We start from the raw sequence: 25,590 nt of genomic DNA, 5'->3' as shown, positions 1-25,590 counted from the left end.
AATTGTTTTTCTCTTCTAAATTAAGGTCAAAGTACGAGAGGCAACATCCAATGACCCATGGGGTCCATCGGCCACTATTATGGCCGAGTTGGCCGAGCTAACAAATAATGTGGTGGCATTTTCTGAAATAATGCAAATGATATGGAAGCGTCTTAATGATCATGGCAAAAATTGGCGTCATGTCTACAAAGCCCTAATTCTATTGGAATATCTCATTAAAACTGGCAACGAGAAGGTTTCACAACAATGCAAAGAGAATATTTTTGCCATTCAAACTCTACGCGAATTTGTCTATCATGAAGAGGGCAAAGATCAAGGAAATCATGTGCGAGAAAAGGCCAAGCAATTGGTGAATCTTCTCAAGGATGATGAACGTCTGAAAAATGAAAGGATCAAAGCACTGAAAGCAAAAGAACGCTTTGCCCAATATCCCAGTGGTTTTGGTAGTGATGGCTATATAGATGGTCCTATAGCCCGTGGCGAAATGCCTCCCGGTTGGCAGGAAGAACCCGTAAAACCAACATCGGAATTAGAAATGGTACGTCCCCAGACGGCAGGCGAAGAAGAATTACAATTGCAACTGGCCATGGCTATGTCCCGTGAGGAAGCCGAACAGGAGGAAGCCAAACGTCGCAGTGATGATGTTCGTCTTCAATTGGCTTTAAGTCAAAGTGAACAAGACTTCAAGTGAGTTGATACCTTCTCCTTTCTATGTTCTCACTAACCTTTTCCAATTTAATCAATCATATCCCCCGTGTTCCATAACATATGGACAATTTCAATTTAGACATGAACCTAATTTCAGGCAATCAAAGCCTCCTAAAGAGGAACCAACTCAGTCACATCTATTGGATTTATTGGACATACAATTGGGAGCTACTAGTATTTCAAGTCCTCCATTGGGTTTAGCTGCTGGCGGCTTATCTAATACCACAGATCCTTGGATTACTCCTGCAAGGGCTGCAAGTCAAATGTCTGATCCATGGACAGGCACTGCATCACCACCCGTAGATCCTTGGTTGCCGACAGCGGGTTCACGTTCAACACCCTTAAGTGCCGCACACATGGGTGCCATTGGAGGCGGTATGGCAGGAGCTATGGCCATGCAGAGTAATGGCACAAATGGTTCTGAAGCATGGGGTGGAATGCGTACACAATCACCTTCAGTCACATCCGGATCATCAACTGAGGGCTGGTTACAGACTAATGGTAATAGCCATGCGCCAAATAGTGTAGCGGTGGCCGCAGCTAGTTCTGTTGTGGATCCATGGCAAGTCCCATCAAAATCAGCGGCATCTGCCCATAACACAATTTCGACGGTAGATGCATGGCTATCGGACAGTAATAAACCGTCGGTTACTGCTACTCCACCTAAATCTTTGCTTAATGAAGATCCATGGGCTCCGAAAACGGGCAACCCTAATGCCGATCCCTGGAAGAATATTGAAAGTTCCACAGTAAAGGTAAGCAAAACAATAATTTTTATGTTTGTGTGTAAACGATCAATTTGTAATGATCAATTGTCTCGTATAGGGTAGGTGCGGAATTATATGGCTGTGAGTTGAGTATGTTAGGCTCGACTTTATTGTTTTTTATCCCAGAACTCATTCAAGGATTTGATTTTGAATTCTTAAATTCCATAGCAGCAAGGCACAGGGTGTTAAATAACAAAGATATCGTTGGCCGATTGTGATCATCTCTTGTAGAGATTATACGGAGTGTGGAGACTTTTCGCTTTAAAGAAGAAATGATTTCGTTGTTTGCATGACATGCAGCTCTCTATTTTTTAAATCAAATTAAGTCTAAATCAGTACTATTCTATTCCGAATATAACATCTCATATATAACCTCTCATCATCGCAATCCATTCAACGAAAACGTTTGATCCAACTTTATTTTCGGACCAATCCACATTGAGGATGAAGGGGCTTATTAACAATAATATTTGAGGTTTCCGATACTACCAGTTTGCTTGTTGACTATGACTGATAGATTTAATTAATTTTTAGCCTCTCAACGAGTGACATTGGGAGATCGGTTTATATCGGGGTCATCTTCGAAGTTGATCTGCCTGCAAAACAACATAGTTTGCTATTTCCTGGTCTTTGCCAACTTCGTTCACCAAAGCGATCGTTTTTTCGTTCCATTCCTTTGACTTTTCATTTGTTTTCTCTCTAACCTTCTCTCTCAGACCCGTTGTGTTTCTTATGGTGTAAAACAGCTGATCAAATTGGAATGAGGTTTTGAATAAATTAGTTAGTATATACAGCAGAAAAATTCTATTAAACAAACAAAAAGTCTGCTAAAAAGAGAAAGCAGTCCCTGTTTGCTGAAATAGCAATCATTGCCTGCTACTTTTATTGCACTAAAACATGTTTTAGTTTTGCTGAAACAAACAAAAACTTTAAACTGGGACCTATCGTATATTAAGAGTATGTCTTGTATTTGTCCAAAAGTCGGAATATTTATCAAATTAAAGCCAATTTAGTAGCTTTTAAAGATATTAGAATGCAGGAAAATACAAGCATATAAATTTTTGCTCTTAAATATCCCTTGGGTAACATTTTAAAACCTACAAGGTATACATTTCTTTGTTTGCTAGTCCCTGAAGTACAAACATATATCAGCAGCCACCTACTGCAGTTTCTAGCAGACTATTTTCCATCAATATACTCAGCAAATTTTGTTTAAAGGTAGAAAACTTAAAACTTATCCCTATGTTAGGTTAGGTTAGGTTGTAGAGGATGACATCAATTTTTGTGTTGAAATTGATGTCCACTTAGACCAGTATAGGTCCATTGTGATTCCTCGATGTGATCTTTCAATCTTCTTCCTTCCGATGCGGCCCGCTTTGTCCCAGAACTTCCTCCTGCTCGTTCTCTTTGAAAGAAATCTCAGAACAACCAACCAGAGGCCCTGATGAATGCAAGTATGTTCCTTAAGCTGCACTTCCGCAGATCAGTGAGAGCCTGAAAGAAAAAGGAGCCCAGTATTTTGTTTCTTCTAAAGGATAAAGCTGGACACTGGCACAGGAAGTTGTACGAGTCCTCCGTAACCTCCGGGTTATCATCGTCTTTAAGTCCTATTCTTACCATGTGTTTCCCAAGTGTGTTATGTCCTGTTATGATACCAATCAGTGGCCGCAATTCTTCTCTGTTCATCGACATCAAAATTTCGCAGTTCCTACGTTTCTTTTCGTCCCATATCAACTTCGCAACCATCAGAAGAAACCCAGCGTCTTCGCCATAGTTCGTCATATTTGACCTCTATCCTGTAATGATAAGAAGATAGTGGAGGAAAAACGTCCGCTATGACATTATTCGTTCCACGAGCGCCCTCCTTAGCCAGCACATCCGCTTCCTCATTTCCTATTATCCCATAGTGCCCACGTACTCAGCACAGAGTTATAATATGCTGTTCAGTGAGAACCTTGAGTTCTCTACGACAGCGGCTGACTACCTTAGACCTTATGTCAGCACTGCACAATGCCTTTATAGCTGCTTGATATCGCTTCTGAGTAACAGCCTCATCAACAGAGACTCAGCAGCCTTTGTGATCGCAGAAATATCAGCCCGAAAAATACTGCAATCACTATCCAGCATGTAAGACTTCCTTTTTTCTAGTTCACTACAATAGATTCCGCTGCCCGTTCCTTCCTCCATCTTTGACCCGTCCGTATACATGTTCAGGGTTCCGAAGGGTATCCTCCTGCCTTCCCACTCCTCTACACTTGGTATAATGTATGTCGGTTTGTTATTATAAGCATGCTCCGTGGCCATATGATCCGTCTCTCTATACTCTATCCCTATGTTAAAAACTTGCAAATTCTAAAATTATTTTAAAATATTGTAAATTATTTACTCTTATTTTTTTATGTTATTTCTAATTACATATTTCTTTACATTAAAGCCTTCACCCGATATGGATGAATTTGATATAATAACAAATCGAAACAAGTCTGGAGGCTCTGACCTATTAAATATAAATAATTCCTTATCAAATGTCAGCAACAACAACGGTGAGTGTAGCACTCAACATATAAAAAAAAACATTCCTTGTAACATTTCTATTCTATAATTATAGCACACCTTCTTGATGATCTGGATCCTTTATCAACAGCAAATTCCACACTTAGTGCATCGACGGGAGCTACATCCAAGAGACCCCTCAAAGATCCACAATCATTTTTAGGAGAAAATTCTGCTCTGGTCAATTTGGATAATTTAATAAAACCTGCAGTGGCTCAAAATATTACAGCAAATGCAGTTGCATATAATCCATTTAGTGATACTGTTATACCACCAAAACCAAATTTGTTCCAACAACAGCAACCTGCAGTAAGATACTTCAATAACATTACGTTGAACATTATTATAAGGATTTTTTCTTGTTTATGTCTTGTATCAGGTGCCGTCCATAAATCAATTGAAACAACAATCTTTTCAAATGACTATAAATCAAGATCCATGGGCGCCTGCCAGTAATGCCGCAACGTCACAGGTAAGTTGAGAATTTTTAATATCGAGACATCGATTGATTACAAGAACTACACAGAGTAATAGTTTATACTGGTAAAAGGACAGTTATTGAGGTCAATGAGGCAATAGCATTAAAATAATGGTATTTTGTGCGATTTATGTGTGACACTTCTAAGTGATACATATTTCTATTTAGCTAAATTAGTAGATTTAAGTCGATACGGGTTTGAATTAATAAGGAAATATTTTCGTACTATTTATAATCGAAATTATTTAATTTGACAGATTGCATTTGCACTATTATTTAAAGGCATTTTGTTAGACATGTCGTTTCCATGGGAATATTCCTCCATTTAACTGTTATCACTACATATAAATTATAGTTTATTTTGTAAACGATGAAATAGTTAGTTATTGAGAAAATTAAACAATTAGTTTTTTTTATTAAACAATTATTAGTCTGTATTTTGCAAACCTGAAAAGTCTCAAGAAACACACTTTGGCATTTTATAATTATGGGAAATTTGCATTATGACTTTCGAGAATATTTATAAGTCTATGTTGTGACTTACTCGAATTTTTCATGACTTTTATGAACTGCAGATCTTTAGGTTTATAGTTATAGAAGTAAATAAGGTAAAAATAATAAGTACTACACTCATAGAAAAAGTCTGCTAAAAACAGCAGTCGATGTCTGCTGTTATATTTTTGTACTTTAGGGACTAACAAGCAATAAATTATAAAATTTTTTAGGTTATACATTTTTTCGCCAAAGCATATTTAAAAACTAAAAGTAGTTTTTGGTATATTTTTGCACTGTAATATAAGCACCTAAATTCGATCAGCAAACATTTTGTTTGCTGTTATGCCTCAATTGATATATATTCAAATTTTTGGGCAAATACTATAGATATTCATAAAATATTGTTTTATGTGATATTCAGCATTGCCAGAATTGTTTCACCAAAAACCGCTAGATTTGTCCAAAAAACTATCCAAAAAATCTAAAAAATGTTAAAAAATAACTAGAAAAAAACCTAAATCAAAAGTCACATTTTTTTTATTGAAATTTAACAAACTTAAAGGCTTTATTTCATTTAAAATGCATATTATTTTCATTGTATTCATTTTATTTCCATTTCTGTGAGACTAAGAAAATCTAAGTCATATTAGCTCTGTTTGCGTACTCGATACATTTTGATTACTATCACAAATTTTTACTGGAAGTCCTTCATTTATATTTCCTAGTAAAAACTTTTTTCCCGGTAAACTTGCAATTATCAACTGGTTAATAATTAACAAGTCCAATGTCACATAGAACTGCATTAGAAAATATCAATGTATTTCGTTTTAACTGAATTAATGATAAATTCGTTATTCGAAAATTTCCCATACAAATCTATTGTTGTTCAATTTTCGTAAATGTAAATCCATTCCATGAATAAATAGCAGATTTGTTTTTTATTTCATTTTTTTGATGTTAAAAAATAATACCACATTCAAAACTTAATTTCCTTAATTATTTCTATGTTCGGTTCCAAAGATTTTGTACACTAATGATTTGGTATTGATTCCGAGTCAAATTTGAATTTATTCGTTTTTTCAGCTTTTTCTTCATGAGCTATCACAGTGCTTTAAAAACGTGCTAACGACAACTTAAATTTCCAAATTCAGACTCGACTTTAAGTAGAAATTATTATGTGTATACGTTTTTAAAATAAAATGTTGAAAAACATCTTCTATTTTTGAACGCTATTTTGGTTTGTGGTCAAGATACAAAAACTCCACAAATTTAAAGACTATTTAATTACTTTAAGAATTTTTTAGAATTGACCCTAGCCTTCTTTCATGAAAAGATACCCATTTTTAAGTTGAATCACTTAACTATAAGGACAACGATTTTATCGGCTTTTAGACAAGGGAAACAGTTTATATAAGAGAAATTCACAAATGCTATTATAACCAAAATTCGCGTTCGTATTTTAAAGACATGAAATCTTTGGCCTCACGACAATATTTTTTCGGTGTACAAAGCAATTCACATCTACTATTTTAATTTAGTAATATCATAATAACTTTAGAATACGTATTATAATAACATAAAAAGGATAAACGAGTCAAATGCTATTATTCCTAATAATTTACTGACAGTTTATATAAGGAATTTGTATGGTAATAGTAGATTTAAAGTTTACGATAACTTTTATGAATGCGAGGAAAAAACTTTACAACAAGGTGTATTTGCTGCAAAAATGCCCGCATAATGGCTGGAATATTTATTAAGGCTTCAATTGAGCTTTGAAATATGTGGAAACCCTTATTCTGGCAGCAAGACAAGATAAAAACGAAGTTTTATCCATATTTCAATAGGAACATGTCGAAAATAAAAAAGCCAAAAATAGCTAAAAGGGTCATGAAAAAAAGCCAGAAAAAAAGCTAAAAGCTAAATGCATTTTTTTCTCGCTAAACGTCTTCAAAAAAAGCCAAATCTAGGGGGAAAAAAGCTAAATTGGCAACGCTGGCTTAAAAAATAGCAGATAATGTTTGCTATTTCAGCAAACAGTGACGGCTTTCCCTTTTTCAGCAGACTTTTTGCTGTATTGTCAGACTTTTCTGCTGTTTTTACTAACAAATTTCTTTGGGTGTAATCTGTTTTATTTTGTTGTTTACTGAGGGTCTACACATTAGCGTAGCTAGACAATTTTCCTAGGGGGGCTATAGCCCCCCTAGCTAAAACTTTCTAGACTGAACTTATATTTTCAACTAATGTTTTATTTCATAAAATTTAATAAAAAATAGACATCAAAATAACTCGACAATCAATTTATAATAAAACAACTAAAAGTACCCTACGGGAAATTGGTGCAAATTGCCACTGACGGACCTATCACAGAACTGGTTCCTGTGCTCCAGTTAGTTGCAATTTTCACATTTAGTGAAATAAAATTATCAGAATAACCTTTTGTTCAACATATTTCAAAAGTTTTTTTTTCATTTCGGGTTCGATTAGGAGCCCAAATTGAAAGAGATTTCTAAGAGTTTGTCCGAGACTGGTTCCTGAAGACCTGTTTATGGGTTGCTCCTGCTAAATTGTCCCAGGACGTGTCCTTTGGGATGAGTCCAAGACGCGTCCTAAAATGTAAGTTTACTCCGTCAATGACAAACCCATGTTAAAGTGGACGGTCCCTTCCATACGTTTTGGTCAGAACTGGGACTGGTCCATACACACCAAGGACTAGTCCTGTACCAGGTCTGTGGTTGATCCGTTTCCCGTAGGGTAGTTCCACACTTTTCTTAGCAAAAAATTGGGAGTTGTTCTAAAAGCACAACTTTAAAAGCACTTCCAAAAATATCCTCACAAAGAAGTTAACTATTTTAACTACACAGGCAGTTTATTTACTTCATTTTTTTATATTTTAATGCTTAATTTGTTGTTTTCTTTTTTCAAATAGTTTAAAAAAAGAGTAAGAATAAATAAAATGGTACAAATTATTCAAATTTTGCCACAAAAATGCTAAATCCATTATAGAAAAATCGATAATATTTGAAAATAGTCGAAGGAAAACGTTTCAAACAAGCGTTAGAATGCATTAAAAATCATAAAAAAGTATAAAAATTATTTATTTGGGAAAATATCACAAAATTTTTAATTCACATTCAAAACACTGAATTCGGATCACACCTTAAGAAGTGATGCAAATTCATTGCAACGGCTGTTGAAACGGTGGACATTCGTTCTATGACAAGTTCATATTACATTCATCGCTTCTCCGCCAATTTTGTACCACTTCCAGACCCAAAAAGAACATTTTCACTTCTTTTTTGGCGACACTTTTTTTGCAGTATTATTAATATTAATTTATTAATTTTAGAGAGAAGTTCACCAATGTAGTATCACAATGGACTGAATAGTCTAAGTGAGCTTGATACATCGGGCTGCCACCTAACCTAACCTAACCTAATATTAATTTATGAAAGAATATTTTTAATATCAATTACTATTTTTTATTCAACTAAATCATAAATTCAACCACAGCTTTATTTCATAATTATCAGACTTCTACCACAACCCAAGTAATTCGATTGTGCATGAAAGTCTTTAGTGGAACTTTGTGCGTTGTACGACTATATACTTGTTTAATTTTTATAAAAATGTAAAATAGTAAATAGGTTTTCAAATTCTGGGGGGGGGGCTAAAATTTTTCTGGGGGGCCTAAGCCCCCTCCCCAGAGGCCTTCCTACGCTTATGGGTCTACATTTGCCCTCATAAATGGTCTAGGAACCATAATATAAAAATAATAAAATGCTGCGAACATGAACAGATATATGATGGTTATTTATAGTTTTTCTTTCGGAAGCAAAAAGTAGCAAAAAGTCTGCTGATACAGGGATAACAGTAACTGTTTGCTAAAATAGCCCACTAAAACCCATTCGAAAATCAGATGAGAAAGGAGAAAACAGTCAGTGATTGCTGATCTAACAAACATTTTGTGCTATTTTTCAACTCGATTACGCGTAAACAGGTTTTAATTTGCCTGAAAAAAAAAGACAAACAAGTTGAATTAGGGCCTATCGTAAGACAATAAAAACAATTACAGTGTGGCTGATATGTAATGCAACCAAGTAGAGTGCTTTTGTAAATTTTATTTTTCAAAAGCAAAAAATGTCGCAAATAGAATCAAATTTTAGAATCTCTTTAGACTGGGCTATCTTTGGCACGAAATATGGCCTTTTGGTTGGGTTAGGTTATGGAGGATGAGACCAGAAAATGGTAGGAGTCTTCTGTTGCCTCTGGGTCCAGACACCATCTACAAATATCGTCAGTCATTAAGCCGATCCTTACCATGTGTTTTCCAAGGGTGTTGTGTCCTTTTATGATGCCTATCAATACTATCAGATCATCTATGCGATTCGCCATCAGAAAAACAGAGTTCTTGCGGCTATTGTCGTCCCATATTAGTTTTGTTTGCTCGCAGGTCGCAGAGGAAGCCCAACGTTCCTTCCATAAATCATCGTATCTTACATTGATCCTGTAAGTATATAAAGATAGCCAACACATCTGCCTCCTCATTTCCCATTATTCCATAATGTCCAGGTACCCAGCACAAAGTGATATTATGCTGTGCAGTGAGAACTCTAAGCTCTCCATGACAGCGGCTGATAACCTTCGACGTTATGTTCAGATTTCCTAAGGCTTTTATTGCTGCCTGACTGTCGATGAAGAAGCTGATATCGCTCCTGAATATTGGCCTCATCAACAGTAGTTCCGCAACCTTCGCAATGGCAAATACCTCCGCTGCATCCGTCATCCATCTTGTATGAAACCCTGATAACCAACTCTTCGCAGTAGATACCACTGCCCGTGCCCTCAGCCATCCGTATATATATTCAGGTCTCCAAAATGTATGCGTCCCTCTCTACACTCCTCTATACTTATATAATCGATCTCAGCTGTCCCTCATATACATGATGAGTCGCCATAAAGTCACCATATGTCACCATAAAATCACCGACAAAGCCCTTACACTCTACATGAAAGTGTCTCTGTTGAATTTGAGTCCATTGTCAACCTCATTGGAGAAAACCAAATTCGTGCAAGCGAAGCAACTCACTGGCTCTTTCCATTCTACTTTTTGTGTGCTCTTGTATTGTTTTGAACTTCAATGGCTTTAGTCCAAGCTAATTTTTCAATATGTGTTGCACACAATATGATGTTGCCGTTTTGTTCGTCCTTTTTTTTTTTTTTTGATGCGATGCAACATTGACAGTATCACGGTAAAGACCAATGATACGATGTATTCTTATTTAAATGCTGAAGTGCTCCAACGATAAACACTTGTAGTTTTCAGCCAAATATGAACCAATAGCACTACCACGCTTTCAAGAATTTTTGTTTACTAGGCCATGAATCACAAAAATATAAAAGCCGGCAACGACTGCTGGTTTTAGTAGACTTTTCTATGAGTGTAGTATAAAATTATGGAACATTATAAAGATGAAAGATTTTTGCCCATATGCAAAACAATTTATTAACAGTTTATCTAATATGGCAAAAATAGGCTTGAAGTTTTCTTTAACTTTTTTTGTATATGGGGGTTAATGTTTAAAGGGTTATAGATTACAATGTAGAAGAGTTATATTCAAATAAATTGATTAAAATAATTTTAACAGTATTTTCCAGGATTTATTTTTTGTATAATTCTTATATGAATCTATCCGTTATGATTATGATAGTTATGTGTTTGTGCCTTATTTTGTGTGTTTTTTTATTCCATCCTATATTCTATGTTGTTGTGTTTATACTCTTTATCCTGTGTTTGTTTTCTTTTTCTGCTTTAATTATTTTATTTTCTCTTCTTTTTATTTTTTTTTTGTAATCAAAATAAATACCTACCAACTACCCTTCATTAATCATAATCCCAATAAATCTAAAATAAAACACTTGCATTATGAATCTATCGATGATTGTTGATTGGCATGCTTAAAAACAACCCCCTATATTACAATAATATATTAAAAAAAAAAGGATAGAAATCTCATTGAAATGCATACCAATCTTAATTCGACAAATCCCTCAAATTACAATAAGAATAATGATAATGTCTACAATAATGCTGTAGGCATTGGTGGTACTGGTGGTTCAATGAAATATTCCAAAAGTGATTATGATGCCTTTAGACCAACTGCGCATTTCAATCAAAACATTGATAGTTTTTACAAAACTCCCGTCGATGATTTACGCAATCTAACATTGGGAAATGATACATTTATGGATTCTTTGGATTTATCCCAGAGGCATAATAATCCAAATTGTAATACACATTTGTCATATCCCTCTTTATATCCCCATGTTGAAATTATCAATAATAATAATAATAATAATAATGATCTATATGCAATGGTAAAATCACCATCATCTTCTCCTACACCATCTGACGCCTCACCCTTGTCCCATGTATTTTCACCATCATATGCCGGTGCCCCAAATCCACTTCAATCTGATGTATTCAATGCATCAAATATCGCCACCCATAACAACAATAACTTGCGCGACAACAACAATTCTTCCTATTCATACAAGAACAACACGTATTTAGGATCAACAGCAACAAATACTTCTGCAACAATTCCAAATGCTACATCAATCTCCCCAACGTCGTCGTCTTCATTTGCCTCAACCTATAGTAACATCCTATCGGCATCCTTGGCTGCCACACCGGGAGTAACAATTATGCCCTTGCATCAGGATATGCAACAACAGCAAAATGTGGGTGCAAATCTTTTTGGTTATGGTTTTTATGATACCACTACTAATGATCTCAATAATCAGTGTAAACTGGAAGTGAGTACTGTTGTAAGTGTATGGGGTAGATTTCGTTTTTTTTCGTTTTCGTTTTTGTTTTTTCTTGCTTTGAGTTTTAAATGTTGATTTTTTTATTACATTTTTGGTTATATTTAATATTTTTAATGCTAGACATTTCTATTAGTTATTGATTGATGGCCAACATCAAATGCCGATTTTATTCGACTTTTAAAAAATCTAAAGTCGATTTTGAAGACGATGATAAATCGAATTTATATTTTGAACTTTTTTTTTGACAAAATTACAAAAAAAAATCTAAATTTCTAAATGTTGATTTTTATTTATTAACATTTTTTTTGACATGTTCAATATATTTTAATCACAAATTCTTTTTTGTGATTGATGGGAAATTTTTGATGTAATCATCCTCCCAAACGTGGACAGTTGTCAGGGGACGTTTGCTATATTAACACTGCTATATTAAATTGCTATATTAAAATCAACCTCTCATACCTGGACACCTCTCAAATGTGGACAAAATTTAGGCAACCGTGAATGTCCATCTCTCAGAGGTTTCACTGTACATAGGGTAGTCAATTTTAATCCATTTTCAATATATGAAAAATTGATTTTGAATGGGATGAAAAGTATACTTTGTCTTTTCAGAAGAAATTCAAATGTTTAAAGTTTGATATTTATGTATGCAGCGCAAATGAGTAATGCGGATTGACGACAAATAACGTATTTCGTGTCTCAAAATACGAGTACGAAGCACAGTTAGTAGAATTCTACCAAAAATTTTAGATTATTTACCATTTGGTAGAATTCTTGATGTTTTGCTAGATTTTGCAAAATATTCTTCTTCAACTAATAGGTACTTCACAAATTTTCTATTGAAATAAAATTTTTACAAAATTTTCTACAGAAACAAATTATTTTTTTCCTATAGAAGTAAAATTGTGACACAATTTTTCATAGAAGTAAAATTTTGACAAAATTTTCTATAAAATTTTATTTTTAAAAATTTTCCATAGAAATAACATTTTTACAAAATTTTCTACAGAAATAAAATTTTTACAAAATTTTCCATAGAAATAAAATTTTTACAAAATTTCCATAGAAATAAAATTTTGACAAAATTTTCTATAAAAGTTTTTTTTTACAAATTTTCCATAGAAATATAATTTTGACAAAATTTTCTACAGCAATAAAATAAATTTAAAAAAATTTCCTATAGAAGTAAAATTGTGGCAAAATTTTCTATAGAAGTAAATTTTTCTATAGAAATTAAATTTTTAGAAATTTTCCATAGAAATAAAATTTTTACAAAATATCCTATAGAAGTAAAATTATGTCAAAATTTCCGATAGAAGTAAAATTGTGACAAAATTTTCTATAGATGTAAAATTTTGACAAAATTTCCTATAGAAGTAAACTTGTGACAAAATTTTCTATATGTTAGAAATAAAATTTTTGCAAATTTTCCATAGAAATAAAATTTTGACAAAATTTTCTACAGAAATAAAATTTTCACAAAATTTTTTACAGCAATTTAATAATTTTCTATAGAAGTAAATTTTTCTATAGTAATTAAATTTTTAAAAATTTTCCATAGAAATAAAATTTTTACAAAATTTTGGCAAAATTTCCTACAGAAGTAAAACTGTGACAAAATTTCTTATAGAAGTATAATTGTGACAAAATTTTCTATAGAGGTAAATTTTTGACAAAATTTCCTATAGAAGTAAAATTGTTACCAAATTTTCTATAGAGGTAAAATTTTGACAAAATTTCCTACAAAAGTAAAATTGTGACAAAATTTCCTACAGAAGTAAAATTGTGACATAATTTTCTATAGAAATACAATTTTTACAAAATTTCCATAGAAATAAAATTTTGACCAAATTTTCTATAGAAATAAAATTTTTACAAATTTTCCATAGAAATAAAATTTTTACAAAATTTTCTATAGAAATAAAATTTTTAAAACAAATTTCCTACAGAAGTAAAATTGTGAAAAAATTTTCTATAGAAGTAAAATTGTAACAAAATTTTCTATAGAAATAAAATTTTTGCAAGATTTCCTATAGAAGTAAATTTTTGACAAAATTTCCTATAGAAGTAAAACTATGACAAAATTTCCGATAGAAGTAAAATTTTCTATAGAAATAAAGTTTTTACAAATTTTCCATAGAAATAAAATTTTGAGAAAATTTTCTATAGAAATAAAATTTTTACAAATTTTCCATAAAAATGAACTTTTGACAAAATTTTCTACATAAATAAAATTTTTACAAGATTTCTTTTAGAAGTAAAATTGTGACAAAATGTCCTATAGAAGTAAAATTGTGACAAAATTTTCTATAGAGAAAAATGTTGACAAAATTTCCTACAAAAGTAAAATTGTGACAAAATTTCTTATAGAAGTATAATTGTGACAAAATTTTCTATAGAAGTAAAATTTTGACAAAATTTCCTATAGAAGTAAAATTGTTACAAAATTTTCTATAGAAATAAAATTTTTACAAAATTTTCTATAGAAATACAATTTTTACATATTTCCCATAGAAATAAAATTTTGACAAAATTTCCGATAGAAATACAATTTTGACAAAATTTTCTATAGAAATAAAGTTTTTTTGTTTGTTAGTTTTTTCGTAAAATTTTCTTCAAATTTTGGTAGATTATTTTTGGCTCGAGTGACAACTGTGGTACGAAACCGAGAAACGTCGAAAGGCGATTTTTCGCTTGCGAACAGCTGCTCTAAAGGCAATACTTCGATTGATCATTTATATATATTTTTTCGGAATAAACTCTCAAACATTTGAAAAAAAAAATCGCATTTTTAATTTGCGTTCCTAATAGCTGATGTCTAGCATTTGGTAGAAAACGTTTTTTTTTCCTTGTTTGTAGAATGTTTGGAAAATTTAATATTGAAAATCAAACAATTTAATTTTGACGTGACAATATTTTAACACATTGTTCATTTCCATTTATCGAATTTTTATTTATTGATCGCGATATTGGTACGAAAAAATTTTAAAGATCAAGATGCAATCAGACATTGAACATTTATGCTATGAATTAGGGAAATATTGATTACGTGATAATTCTTACTTTCGCTTATACGAGTGGATATTTCGATGATCATTTGGAGTATTTTCCTTTTTAAAGTAATGTCGAATAGGAACGATCTAAAATCAATAATTTTTATTTTATTTTATTTATATTTTGCTTAAGCGCAAAACAAACAACAAACGAAATCTTTTAGATATTTAAAATACTGACTTTTATGAGAAAAGGAGATTTTAAGTCTTGAAAAAGCAAAATTTCAAGTGAGTGTCGCATAACCGAAATTCGCAGTGTCCCAACAAATATGGAAGTGATGACATTTAAACGATAGGGTGAGTGCAGCAAATGTGGTACAGGCTCGTACACACAAAGAAAATTTCATTAAGTCAACCAACGAAAAATTGTCATTGATATAACGAAACATTTTCATTAATACAATGAAAATATTCGTTAATAGTACGAAACGTTACGTTGATTGACAGAAAAATCATTATAATAATGAAAAATTTCGTTGTATTAACGAATTTATTTCGTTGACTGACTTTTAACGACACATTTCGTTAATATTTATAACGAAACTTTTTCTATTAGTGTAGTGTGGTATAGTAGCTTTTTTCGCTATCTAACAACATACGAATAACTAAAACAAGCTGAATAGATTGTGGCTGTCAGAAAATGAAGCAATCAATGATCTGTTTGATTTTTGCAACTCTTTTCTTTGTGCCAGTTGAAAAAAAAAATCACATCTACTCGTACCTGTGTTCGAATGGTTTTTTTTTTGTTTGTTTGGGTGGTTCTTAATAATTTCGTTTTGTGTGAAGGTATATTTTCAATTTATTAATATTCGGAAGTAAATAACTGACGAGTACTAAATAAGCATAAAATGTATGCAATTGCGATTCATATATTGTATTTTTGTTTTTTTACAAAAAAAAATCTACATTATGGTGTACCATATTACCAGCACATTTTATGAATTCGTGCTTAATGTGTTTTTTATTTAATTCGCAAATATATCCGAAATTATGGGTTTCTTATTTTTCGCTCATAGTTGCGTGGCTAACACTAGTAAAATGAATGTGGTAAAATCTTAGCCTCGTCGGAGAAAAAGAAAAAAATTGGCTATCGAAAAACAAATGGGTATACCACATTTACTACACTCACCCTACTATCGATAGTCATTGAAAACTATCGATATTGACGCAAAAAGTTAACTTTTGTTTAAAGTTCTATTCTCCATGCACACTGCACATGCTCCCAGCTGCCTTTTAACCTTGATGAAAAGCAGATGCCGAGAATGCTGATTTATTGCCCCTAGATATTCCATTTCTGAGCCTAAAAAATGACGAACAGTTAAAGGAACAACAGTTTTGTAGAGCAGAAAGAGCTACTTCGAATGAACAGATTGATATTGCTAAGCAAACAAAAAATCGTTGCAAAATAATTCTACTGAAAAACTCTTAGGTTACAACCAAATATTTATAGCATTTTCTGTTTATTTTTTCCGCTCGAACTATAATGTTTTTAATACACTCTAAAGCTTGTCTGAAACGTATGACTTCAAATATTTTCAAAAATTTGTAATTTTTCTAGAATGGATTTAGCATTTTTATCGACAAAATTTGAATAATTTGTTCCCTTTTTATTAACTCTTACTCTGTTTTTAATCTATTTGAAACAAAAAATGTTAAAATTACCCATTAGAAATATGAACAAGTATATACGGCCGTAAGTTCGGCCAGGCTGAATCTTATGTACCCTCCACCATGGATTGCTTAGAAACTTCTACTACAGACTGTCACCCACAATCGAATTACTTGGGTTGCGGTAACACTTGCCGATGGCAAGGTATCTTAAAACTTCTTAACATCGTCTTCTAAATTGAAAGTTAGTCCATACGGGGACTAAAATTTTCAATAGAAATAAAATTTTGACAAAATTTTCTATAGAAATAAAATTTTGAAAAATTTTCTGTAGAAATTTAATTTTGAGAAAATTTTCTATAGAAATAAAATTTTGAGAAAATTTTCTATTGAAATAAAATTTTGAGAAAATTTTCTATTGAAATAAAATTTTGACAAAATTTTCTATAGAAATAAAATTTTGACAAAATTTTCTATAGAAATAAAATTTTGAAAAATTTTCTGTAGAAATTTAATTTTGAGAAAATTTTCTATAGAAATAAAATTTTGAGAAAATTTTCTATTGAAATAAAATTTTGAGAAAATTTTCTATTGAAATAAAATTTTGACAAAATTTTCTATAGAAATAAAATTTTGAAAAAATTTTCTATAGAAATAAAATTTTGAGAAAATTTTCTATAGAATTAAAATTTTGAGAAAATTTTGTATTGAAATAAAATTTTCTATAGAACTAAAATTTTGAGAAAATTTTCTATAGAAATAAAAATTTGAGAAAATTTTCTATAGAAATACAATTTTGAGAAAATCTTCTATAGAAATAAAATTTTGAGAAAATTTTCTATTGAAATAAAATTTTAAGAAAATTTTCTATAGAAATAAAATTTTGGCAAAATTTTCTATAGAAATAAAATTTTGACAAAAATTTCTATAGAAATAAAATTTTGACAAAATTTTCTATAGAAATAAAATGTTGACAAAAATTTCTATAGAAATAAAATGTTGACAAAAATTTCTATAGAAATAAAATTTTGACAAAATTTTCTATAGAATTACAATTTTGACAAAATTTTCTATAGAAATAAAATTTTGACAAAATTTTCTATAGAAATAAAATTTTGACAAAATTTTCTATAGAAATAAAATTTTGACAAAATTTTCTATAGAAATAAAATTTTGACAAAATTTTCTATAGAAATAAAATTTTGACAAAATTTTCTATAGAAATAAAATTTTGACAAAATTTTCTAAAAAAATAAAATTTTGAGAAAATTTTCTATAGAAATAAAATTTTCACAAAATTTTCTATAGAAATAAAATTGTGACAAAATTTTCTATAGAAATAAAATTTTGACAAAATTTTCTATAGAAATAAAATTTTAAGAAAATTTTCTATAGAAATAAAATTTTGACAAAATAAGCTAAAGAAATAACATTTTGAAAAAGTTTCTATAGAAATAAAATCTTGACAAAATTTTCTATTGAAATAAAATTTTGACAAAATAAGCTATAGAGATAACATTTTGAAAAAGTTTCTAAGAAATAAAATGTTGACAAAATTTTCTATTGAAATAAAATTTTGACAAAATTTTCTATAGAAATAAAATCTTGACAAAATTTTGTATCGTAATAAAATTTTATCAAAATTTTCTATAGAAATAAAATGTTGGTAGTTTAGTTTTGGCGATATGGACCAATTTTTGTGTTCGGGTATATAACTATAGACCTATATGGACCAACTTTAGCATGGTTGTTAGCGGCCATATACTAGCTTAATGTACCAAATTTCAACCGGATCGGATGAATTTTGTTCTTCCAAGAGGCTCCGGAGTTCAAATCTGGGGATCGGTTTATATGGGGGCTATATATAATTATTGACCGATATGAACCAAGTTTTGCATGGTTGTTAGAGACCTTATACTAACACCACGTACTAAATTTCAACCGGTTCGGATGAATTTTGCTCCTCCAAGAGGCTACGTAAGTCAAATCTGGGGATCGGTTTAGGTCATCTGCCCATGCCACTGCAATTTGTAATAAGCTCCGTGGTAGAAACAAGGTCCTCAAGTCACTTGCCGGCAGTACTTGGGGTGCGGACAAAGAAACCTTGCTAACTACTTATAAGGGAATTGGCCGGTCAGTGGTAAACTATGCAGCGCCAGTGTGGACACCGCAGACCAGTGATACGCAGTGGAATAACATACAAACCTGCCAGAACGCTGCTCTTAGAACTGCGACTGGGTGTCTCCGCAGCACACCCCTGGATCACCTTTATGTGGAGACAAAGATCATCCCTGTGCGAAGACACAACTACATGTTGTCAAAGCAGTATCTCCTGGGTTGTTATCGCAGTAATCATCCAAACCACCATCTTATGGATACACAACCACCACCCAGGAACGTAAGGGTTGATATACATAATCTAGAGCGCGAGATCCAGCGCTATAAAAGAGAGCCTCTAGATCAAGCAGCGTACCAGGCAGGTTTGAACAGGATTCATGAGGATACTGTAGCTGAAGCGGTGAGAAGCTACAAGGTTAATCCTGTTCTTTGAGTCCGACCACCGCCCATAGCACCGGAGGAAAGAGACCTCCCACGGCAGACAAGGGTAGTTTTGGCCCAATTAAGATCAGGCAAGTGCAGCCGCCTCAATTCCTACTTATCGGTGATTGATAGCAGCGTAGCTGACGTTTGTCCAATTTGCAACCAAGGGCCACACGACACGCGTCATCTTTTCTCTTGCCCAGCCAAACCAACCCGACTTACCACCAGATCACTCTGGACACACCCCACCTTAGTCGCAGAGTTCCTTGATCTGCCAACAAGCTGATGTACCAAGCGTATAACATGAAATGGATGAGATCACAATAAACTGTTACAACAACAACATCGGTTTATATGGGGGCTATATATAATTATGGACCGATATGGACCAATTCTTGCATGGTTCTTAGAGACCATATGCTAACACCACGTACCAAATTTCAACAGGATCGGATGAAATTTGCTTCTGTAATACCTACATCAATAACAATTAAATATGCCAAGTTTCAAGTCGATAGCTTGTTCCGTTCGGAAGTTAGCGTGATTTCAACAGACGGACATGCTTAGATGGACTCAGAATTTCACCACGACCCAGAATATATATACTTCGATGTGTTATAAACGGAATGACAAAGTTAATAAACCCCCATCCTATGGTGGAGGGTATAAAAAATGTAACTTATAAAAAATTGATTTAAAAGAACTTCCTGTGCAGTTAAAATAAAGAACATCTTTGGGAGGACATTTTTGGAAGTGCTTTTAAAAGTTGTGCCTTTAGAAGAACTTTTTTAGAAAGAATTTATATATATATATATATATATATATATATATATATATATATATATATATATATATATATATATATATATATATATATATATATATATATATATATATATATATATATATATATATATATATATATATATATATATATATATATATATATATATATATATATATATATATATATATATATATATATATATATATATATATATATATATATATATATATATATATATATATATATATATATATATATATATATATTTATATATTTATATATATATATATATATATATATATATATATATATATATATATATATATATATTTATATATATATATATATATATATATATATATATATATATAATTTTTTTAATATATATATATATAAATATGCTTAGGAGTATTAAACAAAAAATGTTGTTGGTTTTTTTTTAAAGTAAAACTATGGAAAATGCTTACTAATAATGATGAATGCTTTTAAAACTCTTAAGCTAATGCTAATTAAAATATTCCTTGCAATTTTATATCTTGTAGCCAACAATGGAAGCTTGGACGCTTAAATAAAATGGGTAACACATATAATAAAACTAATTTGTTTGTTTTTTTTTGTAACATGAATTAATCTTTCTCTAAACAACACCGCATATAATTAATTTAAAAACGCCCTTCAAAACAAATTTACTAATTCTTTTTGTAGATTTTAACAATGAACAAAATCCCAATACTAATCTCATTAATAGTTGTTCTCTGTAGTGTCTTCTATTTAGAGTTATCTAAATTTTGTTAATAGAATTGGTTCGATATTCTTGTTATACTATTTGCATGCTTTGTAATAGAACCAAATCCACAACTTGCAACACATTTTTATTGTATTTTTCTAATATATTTGTTTTTTATTTTTTTTTAATTTATTTTCCAGAATAACAACAATATGCCTTGGATAAAGCCAGAAGCCGCAGCATCGAATCCATTTTTGTCATAAATTTAACGAAAGCGGAGCATCACAGACATTATGGAAAAGAAACATGGAAGTCTGTTCTTTTTATTTAGAAATATTGTTTAAATTTGTTTTAATTAAGTCCAATACGACTACATGATTTACACACACATACATTTCATGGGGTTGAATAATTTTCCAGAAAATTAAAATCAAGAAAATTATATTCAAATTGTTTAAAGTTTTTATTTCTTTAGAAAAATCATTTACACATACACACACATACATATAAAGCAAATACATACACAAAAAAAACATACATACACGTAAATGCCTATATAAATAAATTTAAAGAAAAACAAAATCAAATTGAAAATAATATTTTTTATGTAAATGTAGCGTAGACCGATGGCGCGATTAAAAAAAAAAGAAAGCGAAAACAAAATCGAGATGATCGTAAATTATTTTTTTTATTCTATAAGTATTATAATTGTAATAAAATTAAAAAAAAACACAACAACAACAAAAGATAAATGCTTAAAATTTAAGTTTTGAAAAAAAAACTATGAGTATTACATAAATGGATGTTAAAATTATGGTAAGTTTCAAGGGTGGCCGATTACGGCCGGTTCGAATTTTAAATACACACTATCTTAAAACGCAATAGATTGCCGATAAAAAGGACATCTGGGAATTCAGATAATATCGAATCTGTAGTAAATTTTATATACACTGAAAAAAATATTGTCGTCTGGACAAGATTTTAAATTTCAAGCAAATCCGATAAAAAATTGCGGTTTACATAACCTCAAAAAGTCAAATTGGGAGATTGGTCACCAAATTTGGCATATAGCGGTATGGACCTAAAATACCTCTAGAGTTCTATTTCTTTAACTTTTATTAATTTTTAATTGAAATGTCTTCAATCACAAAAATGATAGTATCAATTAAAAAGTTAATTGAAAGTCAATTAAAAAATTAATTGATCCATTTGAAAAATTAATTGAAACTTAATTTTTGTGATTGATTTATTTTTTCTTCTATCAAAAATTTTTTCAATCAATTAAATTTTTAATAACTAATAAGTCTTTAATTGGAAAAATTTTCGTGAAATTTTTTTCTGTTTAACGCTTCGAATACCTTTCATTTGATTTTTAACAGGATAATTGACCGACGCTGAATAGATAAATTTCTAATGGTTCCGCCGTCAAGCCGCGCCGGTAGCAGTAATTAGAGAGCCAGAGGTGAAAAATGGGGATCGGTTTAATTGTAGTTATATATAACAGGTTGGCTGATAGGTCCCCGGTCTAACAAAGAAAAACACATTTTTTTGTCAGAATTCGTTTTTATTATTCAACATAGTTCCCTTCAAGAGCGATACAACGATTGTAACGACCTTCCAATTTTTTGATACCATTTTGGTAGTACTCCTTCGGTTTTGCCTCAAAATAGGCCTCAGTTTCGGCGATCACCTCTTCATTGCAGCCAATTCTTTTCCCTGCGAGCATCCTTTTGAGGTCTGAGAACAAGAAAAAGTCGCTGGGGGCCAGATCTGGAGAATACGGTGGGTGGGGAAGCAATTCGAAGCCCAAAACAGAGGCCATTACTTTGCCAGCGGACTTTTGAGTCTTTCCACGCTTCGGAGACGGTTCACCGGTCGCTGTCCATTCAGCCGACTGTCGATTGGACTCAGGAGTGTAGTGATGGAGCCATGTTTCATCCATTGTCACATATCGACGGAAAAACTCGGGGTGTATTACGGGTTAACAGCTGCAAACACCGCTCAGAATCATCAACACGGTGTTGTTTTTGTGAGCTCGCGCGGCACCCATTTTGCACAGAGCTTCCGCATATCCAAATATTGATGAATGATATGACCAACACGTTCCTTTGATATCTTTAAGGCCTCTGCTATCTCGATCAACTCAATTTTACGGTCATTCAAAATCATTTTGTGGATTTTTTGATGTTTTCGTCGGTAACCACCTCTTTCGTGCGTCCACTGCGTTCACCGTCCTCCGTGCTCATTTCACCACACTTGCATTTTGCATACCAATCAATTATTGTTGATTTCCCTGGGGCAGAGTCCGGAAACTCATTATAAAGCCATGTTTTTGTTTCCACCGTATTTTTTCCGTTCAGAAAACAGTATTTTATCAAAACACGAAATTCCTTTTTTCCATTTTTTTTTTCACAATAACAAAAGTTGCTTCACAAAAGACGCTCTATCTCACAAACTAATTGACTTACAGACGTTGGTACACGCTCACAAAAAATCGATTCTGTAACATATACTCCCAAACATATTTTGCTTCAAGCATATATATTTTTGGGTATTGCCCAAACATTTATATGTTTGATCTCTTCCAATATATAATATGTTTGAAAGCATATTGGTCTAAACAATATATGTTTGGGTAGTCTAAGTTCCAAACATTTTGTATTTTTGCATCCAAATTCAATAATGTTGTCTTCCAAAAAACAATATGTTATTATGTGAACATATAATATGTTTGGAAGCATTTTGCACCCAAAAATATTATATGCTTAAAAAAATTCTCCCAAACAATATTGTGCTCAAAATTTTATTTATTTATTTATATATTTACAATCATAACGAATTATGAAAATAAACAGGTAATATAGGTTCTAACAACATGGGTTTTCGACCTGAATGCTCAAAATTTTGTTTCTGCCCAATTGTATATTCCCCCACATCCTTCTCACTTCCACGAGATTTTTTAGTTCTTAGCACCTTTTTCTGTAATACAAACATTGTAGAAGAAATTATTCAATTGTATGATTTTTTTTTATTTTAATTTTACCTTTTGCCGGACGGGGATTCGAACAACGGACCACACAGTTTGTAAGGATCAAAGAAGTAGCTGATCAATTGCCCAAGGAAAAATAAAATGTTAATTTTGTAATAACAAGCCACAACCACCAACTTAATTCAATATCGCTCCCTGTTAAATAGCGCTCCAAGCTACTAAACACATATATGTTTATAGGCTATTTCTAAATTAATATATGTTTGCATCCAAGCATATTATATTTACAAACATTTTATGTCCCAAACATAATATGTTCTAACATATTAACATATATGTCCCAAACATGTTATGCTAGTTTATGAACATTATATGCTTGCACTCAAAAATATTGTGTTTAAAAAATTGTGTTCCAAACATATAATGTTTATAGCCAAACATATGAAAAACAGTCTTTTTCAACCGTGTACTATATAAAAAAATATGCATTTAATACTAGCGACGCCATCTATGTGTCATACCGGGGACTTATCAGCCAACCTGTTAGTTAAGAACCGATATAGATCAATTTTTGTGCGATTAATACCAATTTTTGCAAGATCAAATGAAATTTGCTTATTACGGAGGTTCAAGAAGTAAAATCTGGGGATTTATGTGGGAGCTATATATAACTGTAGACCGATATAGGCAAATTTTTGCATGGTTGTTATAAAATTTCAATTTAATCTCATGAAATTTGCTCTAACAAGAGGCTCCGAAAGCCAAATCTGGGGATCGATTTATATGGGGGCTATATATATTTATGGACCGATATAGACCAATTTTTGCGAAAATGTTAGGGACCATATGCTAATGGATTTTGCTCCTCCAAGAGGCTCCGGAGGTCAAATCTGGGGATCGGCTATATATAATTATGAACCGATATGGACCAATTATTGCATGGTTGTTAGGGACTATATACTAGTATCACGTACCAAATTTCTACCGGATCGGATGAAATTTGTTTCTCTAAAAGGCTCCTCAAGCCAAATCTGGGTGTCGGTTTTTATGGGGGGCTATACGTAAAGTGGTGCGATAAGGTCCAGACGGATGGACGGACATCGCTAGATCGACTCAGAATTTCACCACGACCCAGAATATATGTATTCTATTGGGGACCAATATTTCGATGTGTTACAAATGAAAGTTAATTCGTTTGGAGTTGCCACTATATCTAACCTTGTACCATAAATCTCATAACTTAAGGTCTGTTTGCGTGTTTTTATACCCTCCACCATAGGTTGGGGGTATATTAACTTTGTCATTCCGTTTGTAACACATCGAAATATTGCTCTAAGACCCCATAAAGTATATATATTCTGGGTCGTGGTGAAATTCTGAGTCGATCTGTCGATCCGTCTGTTGAAATCAAGCTAACTTCCGAACGAAATAAGCTATCGACTTGAAACTTGGCACAAGTAGTTGTAATTGATGTAGGTCGGATGGTATTGCAAATGGGCCATATCGGTCCACTTTTACGTATAGCCCCCATATAAACGGACCCCCAGATTTGGCTTGCGGAGCCTATAAGAGTAGCATATTTCATCCGATCTGGCTGAAATGGTGTAAGTACATGGTGTAAGTATATAGTCTCTAACAACCATGCCAAAATTGGTCCATATCGGTCCATAATTATATATAGCCCCCATATAAACCGATCCCCAGATTTGACCTCCGGAGCCTCTTAGAGGAGCAAAATTCATCCGATCCGATTGAAATTTGGTACTTGGTGTTAGTATATGGTCTCTAAAACTATGCAAAAATTGGTCCACATCGGTCAATAATTATATATAGCCCCCATATAGACCGATCCTCCGATTTGGCTTGCAGAGCCTCTAAGAGAAGCAAATTTCATCCAATCCGGTTGAAATTTGGTACATGGTGTTGGTATATGGTCTCTAACAACTATGCAAAAATTGGTCCACATCAGTCCATAATTATATATAGCCCCCATATAAACCGATCCCCAGATTTGGCATCCGCAGCCTCTAAGAAAAGCAAATTTTATCCG

General features: G+C 32.0%; 1 protein-coding gene across 9 annotated transcripts in view; it reads left to right on the top strand.

Moving 5' to 3' along the window:
* The window catches only part of lqf (epsin homolog lqf), a 49,166-nt gene extending 28,165 nt beyond the window's left edge, over positions 1 to 21,001 (top strand). For 3 of the 9 annotated variants that reach the window (XM_075307745.1, XM_075307742.1, XM_075307741.1), the window contains 7 exons: positions 26 to 687; positions 788 to 1,463; positions 3,910 to 4,018; positions 4,084 to 4,337; positions 4,408 to 4,500; positions 11,005 to 11,832; positions 20,752 to 21,001. In XM_075307745.1, the coding sequence (XP_075163860.1) occupies positions 26 to 687; positions 788 to 1,463; positions 3,910 to 4,018; positions 4,084 to 4,337; positions 4,408 to 4,500; positions 11,005 to 11,832; positions 20,752 to 20,814 (2,685 nt within the window). In that variant the 3' untranslated portion in view covers positions 20,815 to 21,001. Of the gene's footprint in view, positions 1 to 25; positions 688 to 787; positions 1,464 to 3,909; positions 4,019 to 4,083; positions 4,338 to 4,407; positions 4,501 to 11,004; positions 11,833 to 20,366; positions 20,402 to 20,751 lie in introns of all 9 variants that reach the window. The other 6 variants (XM_075307747.1, XM_075307746.1, XM_075307744.1 and 3 more) reach the window with 6 other exon arrangements.
* The last annotated feature ends 4,589 nt before the right edge of the window (positions 21,002 to 25,590 follow it).

The sequence above is a fragment of the Haematobia irritans genome, chromosome 4, assembly GCF_050003625.1.
Source record: "Haematobia irritans isolate KBUSLIRL chromosome 4, ASM5000362v1, whole genome shotgun sequence".
In the NCBI taxonomy this organism is placed as follows: Eukaryota; Metazoa; Arthropoda; class Insecta; order Diptera; family Muscidae; genus Haematobia; species Haematobia irritans.
The sequence above is the reverse complement of the archived record's forward strand: the minus strand, read 5'-3'. Positions and strand labels throughout refer to the sequence as shown.